The 13,350-nt window shown below is 40.2% G+C and overlaps 1 protein-coding gene across 1 annotated transcript in view; it reads right to left on the reverse strand.

Annotated features, from left to right (window-relative positions):
• NAALADL2 (N-acetylated alpha-linked acidic dipeptidase like 2) overlaps nucleotides 1-13,350 on the reverse strand; it is a 651,889-nt gene that overhangs the window by 324,932 nt on the left and 313,607 nt on the right. The window contains exon 5 of the mRNA XM_039489638.1: nucleotides 10,114-10,264. Coding sequence (XP_039345572.1) covers nucleotides 10,114-10,264 — 151 coding nt within the window. The remainder of the gene's footprint in view (nucleotides 1-10,113; nucleotides 10,265-13,350) is intronic.

Raw genomic sequence — 13,350 nt, forward strand, 5'->3', positions numbered from 1 at the left:
GTCAAGGGGTTTTTATGATGTGCACCGGGCGTTCCATAACTGTTGCTATAGTTCCACAGTTCCACAATGAGGTGAACATGGGGTAAAAAAAATTTCAAGGATGGAGAAGAACAAGAAAACAAAGATGAACATTCCAGATGGAGTATGTACAGTACGTGGCTTTATTCGATAGAAATCAGCACAATCTATTTTGTGCTTCTTTTATTGCACGATAAATAAACAGGATGGCACAGGAGACAATTATTGTAGGTGAAGCTCATTTGCATTCACTTTCCCAGCCCACTCTCTATGGCTTTTAAATGTAAAGTTCAGCTTATTTTTCCTCCTTTTTAAAGCAATGTTCATCTTTTTAAAATGAAAGCAAATACATTGGAATATCTTTTTCCTAATTAACCTGCTTAGCTCATCTAAGTCCCACATCAGTTCTAGCCTTGCCGTTATAACACAATCCTAAACCGTCAAGTTTATACCACAGTGGTAAAGACACCAGCGCTGCAAATTAAATATACTGTCTTGGCTACTGAAGTTTAACAGATATGCCCATAGCAAATGCACTGCACTAACATGCCTTCGGTCTCAAGCAGTGCAGTCAAAGAGCACTATACAGCTTTTTTTTAAAAAACACATTATTTATAAAACCAGAAGACAACAGAGGGAACATGAAAAATCAATATGTAAGACAGGAAATTCATTGCAAAAATTGACTAAAAGGCTTTGGTAATAGAGGAAGAAAATTCATTTACAAATGACAGGCAAAAATACTGTCTACTTGTTAAAATCTAGAGCTCGTTCCTTTTGCAATCTCCCTCTGACCTCTCATATTGACGAGCTCATGGTATCTGCATGTTGTGAGAGATGAGACAAGAGTATCTACGTGTTTTCTCATATTTAAGCCTTTTAGAACTGCTGAGTCATTCTTTGAGATAATGACTGCCTTTCTCTGGCTACCCCATCTGTGGAGTTCAAAATCATCAAGATGTATAAAAATTCTCTTTGTTTCTACATTGTAAAATTAATGCCTCAGATACTCAGAGGTACTGAGCACCTCCAGCTCTGATTGTCTTCAATCTCTGGGTGCTAGGCACCTGAGAAGATCAGTCTAATGTCCCGAGCCCTGAAATAATGAATAATTTTATTCTTCTCCCCATAGGTCTGTATCCAACTGCCATGGAAATGAATGGGAATCTATCTATTGTGTTCAGTGAGCGTTGAAACAGGCCTTATTTGAATACAAATTGTTCGCACGCAATGTGCGTATTCGATTAAAGCTGAACTTTTCCTTTCCAAATGCGAACTCAGGTTTCCAACCTCATTAGGAGTAATGGGGTACAAAATATTTAAACAATGAAAAAAAAGTAACTTCCTCACTAGCAAATGGCAACTTTTACTTTTAAAGCAACTAAAAAGGGGAAAACATCTGGGGTTTTTAAGATTTGAAATGTTCTGAGGGGTATATTGCTAGTCTCTAAAGTACACTAGAGCTAAATAGTGTCTCTAAAGTATATATGACTATAAAAGGTCAGAGGAGTTTTTAAACAGGGCTGGGGAAAAGCCAACAGTTGTGCGGGAGCCCACAGTTCAGACAGAGACATCCCTTGGGGGAGGATTTATTAAAGGAGAAATTCTATATCCTACTAAAGAGAAGAAGATTAAGGCAAACAATTAATTACTGACAAATTTTATAAATGCTTGCAAACAAATGCTAAAAGCCTGAATACTAAAATGAGTGAACCTGAATGGCTGGCATTAAATGAGGATATTGATATAATAGGCATCAGAGAAACTTGGTGGAATGATGATAATCAATAGGACATAGTAATACCAAGGTACAAAATATATAAGAATGGCAGAGTAGGTCAGGCTTGGGGGGAGGGGGGAGTGGCACTAAATGTGAAAGATCTTGGAGTCGTCATGGATAGTTCTCTGAAAACATCTCCTCAATGTGCAGCAGCAGTCAAAAAGCTAACAGAATGCTAGGAAGCATTAGGAATAGGGTGACCAGATGTCCTGATTTTATAGGGACAGTTCTTATATTTGGGGCTTTTTCTTATATAGGCACCTATTACCCCCCACCCCCATCCCAATTTTTCATACTTGCTATTTTTCACCCTAATTAGAAAAGAGATAGATAATAAGACAGGAAGTTTCATAATGCCACCATATAAATTCATGGTGTGCCCACACCTTGAATACTGCAGGTAGTTCTGCTCACCCCGCCTCAAAAAAAGATAAATAAGAATTGGAAAAAGTACACAGAAGGTCAATGAAAATGATTAGGGGTATGGAACACCTTCTATATGAGGAGAGATTAAAAAAAGTGGGATCGTTCATCTTAAAAAAGAGAGGACTAAGAGGGGATATGATAGAAGTCATAAAATTATGAATGGTGTGGAGAAATTGAATAAGGAAGTGTTATTACCCCTTCACATAACACAAGAACCATTTCACCTAATGAAATTAATAGGCAGCATGTTGAAAACAAACACGGAAATATTTCTTTATACAACGCACAATCAACCTGTGGAACTTGTTCCCGGGGGATGTTTTTGTGAAGGCCAAAATATAACTGAGTTCAAAAAAGAATTGAACAAATTCATGGAGGATATGTCCATCAATGGCTATTAGCCGCGACTGTCAGGAATGCAACCCTATGCTCTGGGTGTCACTAAACCTCTGACTGCCTGAAGCTGGGACCAGATGACGGGGGATGGCTCACTTGATGATTTGCCCTGTACTGTTCATTCCCTCTGAAGCATCTGGCACTGGCCACTGTCAGAAGACAGGATACTGGGCTATATGGACCATTGGTCTGACCCAGTATGACCAGTCTTATGTTCTTATACAGTATTTTAGAGAAAGAGGCTCCTGTGACTAGTACCAAGATGCCTTATGGCCTGGAGTGGAGGAATTTTCTAGGAAAATGGCTTTTTATTGTAATGGTAAAAGCAAGTTAAGGCAGCTTTCAGTAAATTTTGACATAAGAGCTGTGTAAGGAGAAAACAGAGAGTGGATTTATTATTAATAATGAATAATATTTATCACTTACATAGCACCTGACAATCTTCAAAGAGCTTTTAAATCAATGAACAATGTCTTGCAATACCACAGGGAGGCAAAGTAGTAAAATAAATAGTAATGCTTAAAAATGTACCCGAGAGCTAGATTGTGCAAATTGCATAAAATGTACCACATAAAAAGAGAAGGATCATCTCAGGGGGATCTCTTAGAAGCCTTCAGGACAAAATTCAGTCCTTGATTTATGTAGGTGACAATAAGGAATAGAGGCCCCTTACTCCCTCCTCTCCAATTGTGCACCCATATAAAGATTAGAGAGAATCTCTCCCTTACATACCTAAAGTATCTTTACCTTGGTATTTGCAACATTCTCTAAAAATACTGCAAGCACAGAGATGAAGCTATCTAAAACACAACTGGCAAGTTTTTATGTGTGACAATTCTGTTATGACTCACTTTTTCCCTTTCTTACAGATTGAGAAAAAGAAGTGTCTTCTTAAGGTCACACAAGCAGGGGCAGAGAAACAATTAAGAACATAAGAATAGCCATACTGGATCAGAATAATGGTCCTTCCAACCCAGTGTCCTGTCTTCCGACAGTGGCCAATGCCAGGTGAAATCCAGAAACACTGATTCCAAGTCCTGTGCTCACGTGACAGCACTATCTGTACTTGACTGACAGTATCTGCCTGAAAACCTAACCCTGTTATTCTGCCAGATTATATTTAATGGATTTTGCCAATTCTCCATTTAAGGTGGGTTGTTGTCCAACCCAGATGTAAGGCGGAGAGCGGGGAGGTGGGCACGAGAGAGTATCGATAAGTCCTAAATTACGGGCTGAATAATCCTCAAAGAGGAAGCCTGCAAGCATACAAAATTGAGGATAAACCTTGGGCTGGATTTTGTACTGTTTTATTTTGAGTTCCTTTTCTGAATGGGCCAGTTTTGACTAGCAACAAGCTGTGTGAACTCTGTTTCGAGCAGGGTGTGGATGTCACCTGCTCACACCATCCTTTCTCTCCATGATCCAAATGATGCAATCCTTGAATTCAGTGAAAGTTTTATCTACGTACTGTTCTAGGACTACGGGATTTGATCTCATATGTTTAAACAACACCTGCTTTATATCTTTATTTGGAAGATGTCACTCTGTTAAATTTAGTTACTTTCCCTTGCTGCTTGTATCGTAAAAGGGGAGGTACTAAAAGAATGTGAGTAATGAAGATATACTGTGTTATATTGCAGTAATAAACGTCTCTGTAAACCATGCTGTTCAGTTCTCCATTCGCAAAGATTTGGTTGCTACTACCCAATTCCTACTACATGATAAGCGTCCAGAAAGCATTTACAAAATAACAACAGGAAAACCATCACCATCAACACTGACACTTCTCTGAATACAGCCGGTCAGAAATTTTCCAGAAGAACATTTCTCTGTCAGAAAATGCTCATTTGTCAAAACTGAAACGTTCTGAGGAAGGTGTTGATTTCTACAAAATTCTGACAGAAACCAGGCAGTTTCTGATGGAACCATGCATGGTATTATCCTGTCAGTTCACCAACCTGGCTCCTTAGTAGCCCTCCCGGTGAGCTGATGAGAAGCCCAGAGTCTGGAAGCCCCGGCTCCTAGCTTCTCAGCAGCCTGCCGGGTAAATTGTCCCAGAGCCAGCGATCCCAAAGCTCCCAGCTCCTCAGAATTCCTGGCTCCTAGGTTCCCTGTGTTGCCCAGTTTCCCACATGGCAGGTTGCCGAGGCCTTGGACAGATCAGAAGAAGCCTCAAAAATATTTAGAAAAAGGTCAAAATGAAATGTCATTTTGACTTTTTCTAAATGAAGTTTTGGAATTTCTGTTCCTTGGGGAATTTCAAAATTTCATGTTTCATTTGATTTTGGAATGACAACTTTTTTAAAAATTGGTGTTACCCATGGAACAAGAGTTCGAGTGTCTGGCCAGCTCTGTTCATTAATAATCTCAGCAGAGAGGTCAAAGCCTGAATAGACATGGAAATTAAACTGGTCTCTCAATCCAAACAGGTCCCTGGACATAGTTTAAGTACACTGGAAGGATAAAGAAGAACATCTCCAAACCTTGCTCTTCTATCAGAGAAAGGTGAGGAAAGAGAACGACAAAGGTGACAATTGTACCTATTCTGTGAATAGAAAACCATGTTGTTCCAGTAATGTGGATAGAAGATCTCAGTAACTCTAATGCTCAGACAGGATATTCCATGAGAATGATGGAACTGATTCTATCACCCTTAATCACTTTATATAACACATCACTATGCATGCAATCTCATTTAATGTGAGAAGAGTGGGATCTTATGCGAGTGGGCACATGGGGGAGCTATTTGCCATTTCCCTATACCAGCTGCAAATTATGTCACCACCACCCCGTGCCATTTCAGCTGCACTGACCAGCTCACTGGGTGTGGGGGGGAAACTGAGTCAATGCATCAGTCACTCACAGACCCTCCCTGCCCTCTCCTTTCCCATCTGCTTACTCCTGTGTGCCCATACCTAAGGTCTAGGTAGCTCATACAGAGTATAAGAGGTGGTGAGTATTAATTCCCCTTACACCTCTGCACACGAGTCGTTCATGTCTCACACACACACACGCCTTTTGCTTTATTATAACTGATTTCGCTCCCACCCCTGTTTTATGGCTCACATGACTAGCTCTGCACAAGGATCTGAAGTACAGAATACTTCTGAACAGCTTATATCTATTTTCTTTAGTGCTATAATTTCTCTGTGAAATTCTTGAAAAGAACATTACACTGATACTCCTCTCAATATAGTAGGATTTTATTCAATTGAGCTGTTATATTTCAGCATTTAAAACTGATAGCCGTTTCTATCATGCTTTCTGAAGAATTCTTCATGATATAATTTCCATTCCCCCACTGCATAGATAGGAATTCTATTACTGAGTGCCTTATCTTAGGCACAGGGTTCTTACTGCTCATAGCGAGGACACTTTACTATTTACATACTAAGATTGACAAATAGGTTCTGTCCGTATCCTCGTTTACTGAGCCATTTTTCTGTCTGAATACAGATTTGGTTTGAAATGACTCTGAAGTACAGTAATAGCAAAACCAAACATATCTCTGGCATAGCAAGCTGGGCAAGAGAAAGTACAGCATTCAAAAAGTGAAAATGCGAAAAATGAGAAGGCAAACTCATCATGCTTCTCTGTAATGCACTTTCCTATGGTCCCCCTCCTGCCTATTGATGTCCCCAGAGCCCTCGCAACTCCCTAGATCTCATGTTTCTTCCACTGCAGGGCTCCTTAGCCCCCAATTCCTAAATCCAAGTCCCAAGCACTGAACCCCTCAAATTCAAGAGTGACACAATGTAGACTCGAAGAAAGATTCCTGAGAAATAGACTGTCCTTGAAAATCAAAACCAGGCAAAGAGGACAGAAGCTGACAAAGGCCCAGAGGACAAATAGCTGTTACGGTGGAGAAGCAGCAGAACCAAGATTAACAATGTCAAATTAGAAGCCAAGGACATAGTAAAGGGCCCAAAAGATGCAAACAAGGCAGTAGCTATCTTTATAGAGGAGCATCTGGATGACTCCTTGCCAAGCTATGTTGGTTGCCCTTTACAGGCAGATAAAGGGATTGTGCCACTTACAGGTATGAGGTACATTCATCCCTCCCCCAGCATATCATTATTGGTACCAGGGGCGGCTCCAGGCCCCAGCACGCCAAGCGCGTGCTTGGGGCAGCCTGCCGTGGGGGGCGCTCTGCCGGTCGCCGAGAGGGTGGCAGGCGGCTCTGGTGGACCTCCCGCAGGCGTGCCACCCTGCGGGAGGTCCACCAAAGCCGTGGGACCAGCGGACCCTCCGCAGGCACGCCCGCGGGAGGTCCACTGGAGCCGCCTGCCGCCCTCCTGGCGACCAGCAGAGCGCCCCCCACAGCATGCCACCCTGCTTGGGGAGGCGAAATGTCTAGAGCCGCCCCTGACTGATACATCCTAAATTAATCCACATACTGAAGCTCTTCATTTTGTCTCCATCTTCATAAAAGAGCAGGATTGAGCTGGAATTTTTTGAGAGCCCAGAAGTCTAGAATAATCAATTACATAAATCCTATTAAAAGTGGTGATTGACCTCAAAAAAAATGATCCTAGGAAAGTCAAAACTTTCCTGAAAGTTTTGTTCTAAAGAAAAAGTAACCACTATAATATTCTGGGTAGAGCTGGGACAACTTTCTTCGCCATAAATAGTAAACTCATCAAAAATGTATTTTTGGAACACTGAAACTTTTCACAAATTCGGTCCAAATTTGGTGAGCAGTTTTGGATTATAAACAGGTCAAAAGGATTACTTTCAGCCATTTCAAAACAAAATATTTCAAAATTTTTGTTTCAAAACAGTATTTCATTTGGAAATTTAACTAATATTTTTTAAAACCACACACACACAATGGGAGAGAATTAGGAAACCCCCCAAAATGATCTGAAATGAAAAAAAAAGATTTTTTGGATTGAACAGAATGTTTCATTTGATCCTTTTGGCAAAAATAAAAATAAAAATAAATAAAAACACAACCAAGAAAATTCAGTTTCAATTTAAAACACACCATTTTTTTCCAGTTCAGCCTCTAAATAATAATAATAATTAAAAAAAAAACAAGTATTCATTCAGCTCTAATTCTGAGGCCAGGGAGAAATTTATTTTGGGGGTAAGAAAAGAAGATTCACTATAAACAGAAAGAGGCTGATCAGCACACTGTACATATTATGTAGGTCTTATTAGGACATTTATTAACTTTGCACCCATGTCATTTAGTGCAGTGGCGGGAGTAGCGTGCAAAGATTTGCTTAATCAATGATTACCTTTGGATCACTCTTAGGTCTACAGGTTTCCTACTAAAATGGGATAAAGTCTGCTGCAAGATTAATCAGTTTTCAGTTACAAATTACATTAAAATCCCCATGCTCTTTTTCCTTTACAGATTTTGAAGTTTTCGCCAAAGACCATTCCTTTTCTGATCTATCTCATGTGTGTTACAGATTACACTTATCCCAAGACAGTAATGGTAACAGTTTACACTCTCCCCTTGGCAATGGATAAAGTGCAGATGGTATCCTCCAGACAATGATGTGCTGCCACAAAAATCCCCACCTGTAGTCTGTGATAAACTCAATTTACCAGGGGGTATGTGCTGTGCTTGCAGGGAAGAGGGATAAGCATCTGGACAACCCTGAGTATTTGTCCCCAAGATTTTTTTAAAAATACCTGACGTGATATTACAAAGGTAAAACATTTGCTTTCCAGACTTATTTGTATACAGCCCAGACACAAGTTAATTCTGGCCTGGGTGATTTATTGGCCTTCAGAGAAGTAGGAAAACCATCAGAGACAGAGAAACCATTCCAACTTGCTCCACTACTTGGTGACACAGCTTTTAACAAGAGGATCTCAAGAGTTCTCCTCAGAATCCCTTCAGTTTATCATTGCATCCAGATTATCACAAATACATGCATCTGACGAAGTGGGTATTCAACCACGAAAGCTCATGCTCCAATATGTCTGTTAGTCTATAAGGTGCCACAGGACTCTGCTTTTACACATACTGATGAATGTTGTTTAGAGACTTGAAAACAGGTGCAAGATACATTAAGGATCTAGCACAAATCATCAACCTACTTAATTCTCTCTGTTCCTCTGTTAAGGTTATCAGCTTTTTTTCTTGCATTTCCCCCCGAAACTAGAGATTGGAATCTACACAACCCAAAAGAGCATTGAGTGTAACTATCAGCAAAACAACAAACAAGGTTTAGACAATAACCCGGCATCCTACTATCAGCGTATCAGTTGTAATTAACTTTATTTTTCATGTAGCGTAAATTAAATGTTATGCACAGTCAGCCAGACTGATAAACAGACCACTCTTCACAGGGCTTCATGAAATGATTAAGAATAAAGCTCAAAGAGTGCTACATTTACTTCTGTAGTTCCCACGGCAGTTCTAGGTCAGGTATAGTGAGACACTGAGAAAATGTGCAATTCCTTTCCCATTGAGCTGTCAAGGCATTTCATGATGTGAATAGCTAACACCCTTCTCTGACAACTAGGCCAATATTTCTATTTTCTGCCATTCTAGTCATGAAGCATCTCAGCATTGCCTCAGTTGATGTAGTGCCAATTCGAGTCAGCCTTAGGATGTCTGTGTTAGTAACTGGACCCAAATATTCTTGATGAAGCCTTGTCACAAACTCATAGCATGATTCTTAATACTTTTTTTCCATCTAGCTAGATATTAAAGGAGGTTGTAAAGCAGAAAAGATAGCAGACAGGCAGAACACATGTTCACTGAACTGATAGAACAAAGATTTTAAATAGAACATAGAGTCTGATATGCTGCAGGTAGAAATTATTTTCAAAACCATTGTTGTGGCACACTAACATTTATGTTAATTAACATCTTTTTTTTATTTCAGATATTTCAAGAAATGCATTTGCCCTCCTATCACTTAACAAAGCAGAAGTTCATTAGCTGAAATGACCAGCTTTGTTCAGGTAGAATTGAAACTAGGCAAGTAGGACATATATCATATGAAAGTGTTATTGGCAAAGATTGTACAAGAGATCATTGCTATAAACCTTTTCTGATTACACTGCACTTACATCAATAGCCAAATGCCCCCACCACCCACAACATGCCAGCACAAAGCCCAGTATGTAATGGAAATTGCTTCATTAGTGGTGGCCAGATCCTGGAGAGCCCAATTCAACACAAACCTTTGAGCTGTGAAGAGAATTGCTGCACAGTGGCTCTCTACAAGGATTAAAGGTGGAGTGTGAATGTACTGACAAAAAGCCAGCATGAGGAGGTGTGTAGTCCACCTACTCCTACCAAGAGTCTGCAGTAGCCTTTGGATGTCAGTTATACAACACTATAGCCTACATCTAGGTTCTGAGAGTGGATTCTATCCCTTCAACCATATTGCTCCTCTGTGCAAAGCCCTTTCACTCAGGGTTTGTGCCTGAGATCAGGATTAGGCTTATTGTTTCAGCTCATGTATTTTTTACAAGCACATTTAAAATGCCATTTAACTGGACAGACCTAGAATAGTACTTACCAATACTGGGATAACCAGGTGTCGATGGGTCTCCTCCACTGTTTAGGGAAACCATGAATGCTTTATCACTAAGATTTTGAGTCTTTGGTAAATCGCAAGGATCAACATAAAGAAGGACACCTCCAAACCCCGCCTCTTCTAACAGAGAAAGCTGAGGAAACAGAGAAAGAAAGATGACTATTAACAAAAAGCTTTGGCATCACAACACAGTAGCTTCTATATTAAAAAAATAAGAAAAGAAAAACAAAGTGATTTAACTCTGTTTCCCCACATTTACCTAAAAGACATTTTCGAAGCATAATGGCAAAAATAAGCTCTCATTTAAACATAAATTATACAGCACATGAAACGAATTGATCTGACAATATCAACCTAAAGTCCATCTAAATTTTGCAAAGTATTGTGTTGTAACTACATCGCTTAGGCCCTGATTCAGCAAGGTATGGAAGCACATGGCTAACCTTAAGCATATGAGCAGTCCTGTAGAAGTTAGTCAAATGCTTATGCACATAGCTTAATTGGGGCCTTGTCAATTATATGTCATATTTTAAATAACTGGAATAGATAAAAATAATCCCTTCATTTTGAAATTAGACTTCATTTTGCTTATATTTTAAGAAGGTTATACTATGTGCACTTAGGAGTTGATATATAAACTGACAGTTAAGATTGAAAACTGGGGGGAAAATGCTGGTTCAGAAAAAAAAATGTTGCTCTTGCTTTTTTTAGTCTCTCCAAAGTAGTGTTAACATGATGCAAAATGCTGCAAATTTCAACCTTTCATTTAAAGGGGAAGGGGGGAATGTCTTCCAGTGGCCAATATGTAAGCATCACAATGTAAACAGATTTGTTTCTGCCCAGATAAATCAGGCCTCCACTAAAATGGTCTCTATTAATTTGCTCTAGAGATTCCGATTCTAGATTCCTTCAGTAGCACTAAATCAATAATGAGCTGTTAAAAAATGTAACAAGGAGCTCCTCTAGAATCCAGCACATCAACAGGTGAAACCGTCTATTTCCCAACTGTGGGTACATTGGGACGCTGGTTGAGGAATAATCCTACTTGGATTTTTGAAAAAAGGCAACCTGACTTCTGGCAACATCACCAAGTGGAAACCTGAAGTGGGTGAGGGGCATGGGCTCAGGTGGTCAGTGTGAGGCCTCTAGGGTGACCAGATGCCCTGATTTTATAGGGACAGTCCAGATACTTGGGGCTTTTTCTTACATAGGTGCCTATTACCTCCCACTCTCTGCCCTGATTTTTCACACTTGCTATCTGGTCACCCTAGAGGCCTCAGAGGTGGCCCACAGCTACAAGCTCCATCCCAATACCAGCTCTGCAAATAGGAAGACTGACATGCCTCTATATAGGATGGGGTTTATTGGGTTGGTTTTCTGACCGGTGAAATGGCAGATGACGCAAAGAGGAAACTACCCTGGGAAAAGTCATGGGAGCATATCAGTAGTGCTGGTCAGAAAAAAAAACTGACAAAACAGATTGTCTTTGGAATTTGCCAATTTGTCGAAATCAAAACAATCTGCAGAGATGGTTCAATTTCAGTGAAATTTGTCTGGAAATGAGACAGCTTTGGAAACCTGCCTTCTTTCCTGCCAGCTCACCAGCTGCACTGCTGAGGAGCCTGGGCTTACAGGATCCACAGCTTGGGGTCAGCCAGCAAGGTGAACTATCCTGGGGCTAGGAATGCCAGGGATCTTAGAGTCCGTAGCTTCAAGGCAGCTATCCATGCAGATGGTCTCTGATCTGGAGACCCTCAGGCTTTCCCTTCTGCAGAGAATTATGAAATTTTGGGGTTTTGTTCTGAACTGGAATAAAAAACAAATTTCAACATATTGAAATCGTCCAGGAAACCGAATGATCTTTCTCCACACAGCCCTTTATATCAGCAATGGACCGATCAACCTGTACTATGTCTGAGGCTACTCCGGCATTTGAGAGGTGTGTCACCAAAGCTGGTGTTGCACTCGTCATCACGAGGCTCTGCTTTTCAAAGAGAACACTGTTTATTCTGGGAACTCAAACCGTCTGCTCTAAGACCTCCTCAGTTCCCAGCTTCAGGCCAGCCTCCTCTTGCAGCAGCAACACATACACTGAACACTCTACTCCGAATTAGCTCACTCAGTCTTCCCCTGTCCCGTTCTTAAAAGTGCAGCCCCCATTTCTCTTATTATATATTTTATATCACCACTAACAAAAATATATACAATAGATAAATGTTCAAAATTATTACTCAATATGCACAATTCGGATCTATTTCTAAAACATCTGTTCCAGGGACCTCACACTGGCCCTTTGTGTTTTGGCCTCAGGGTGGAAAATGTTTTTAGTGTCCGCTGAGTAAAAACACAACACAAACAAAAAACAGCTGAGCAATTTGATGACTACCCTGATTACTCACCTCTAAGGCCAGCCCTGCATTCTAACTGCACATTGTCAATGGCCTTTTGAGCAGCTATTACAAGATGTCAGGAGTGATTGCAAGTGTATTGGCTTTCTGGACTGCAACATCCTGTTTTAGGGTTTGTTACTGAAACCTTGCAGTATGGTAACCTTTCTCCATCTTGTGGTTCACTGTCTGTTTCCCTGTGCCTTTTCTTTTTTCCCCCCCTTTCACTTCTCTCTGGGTACATTTATTTATTTTACTTTTTTGTTTTGTTAAATGTTGGACTTTAGCACAGTTGTTTGTGGCGTGGATTTATTATTTCCGTGGTATTACACTCTGTGTTTGGCTCAAGCTTCAAAACTAGTTCACATCTATCTTTGCTTTTATGCAAAGACAGGAAAATCCAGTGTGCACTCTTAGCTACAGCATAGTGCTGTATTCTAATGGCCTTCTTTGCTAGTACTAAGCTTACAATGATATATGGTCCTTAGCCCTTGTTTCCAAACCATGGGTCAAATTCAGATGTTGTGCAAAAAAAGTGCAACTCTACTGTAGTTTTGTGTAACATCATAGTCCATCCTACAAATCAAATAAGTAACCTCTGGAAGACAGTAGGACTATCTGCTTGAATAAAGACAACTCATATGAGTAAGAGTTTGCAGAATCAGGTTTTAAATGAGTACAGTAGATGTTTTTTAAAGGGTTAATATGGGTGAGAGTCCTAAAATATCACGAATGAGCAATAATAGAAAGTGGCATGTCAGTTAGCTATTGCAATGTTCTGCCTCCTGTTTTTACTTCCATCTTCAGGTAGTCATCCAGATACTAAATGGTG

The sequence above is a fragment of the Mauremys reevesii genome, linkage group 9, assembly GCF_016161935.1.
Source record: "Mauremys reevesii isolate NIE-2019 linkage group 9, ASM1616193v1, whole genome shotgun sequence".
NCBI lineage: Eukaryota > Metazoa > Chordata > Testudines > Geoemydidae > Mauremys > Mauremys reevesii.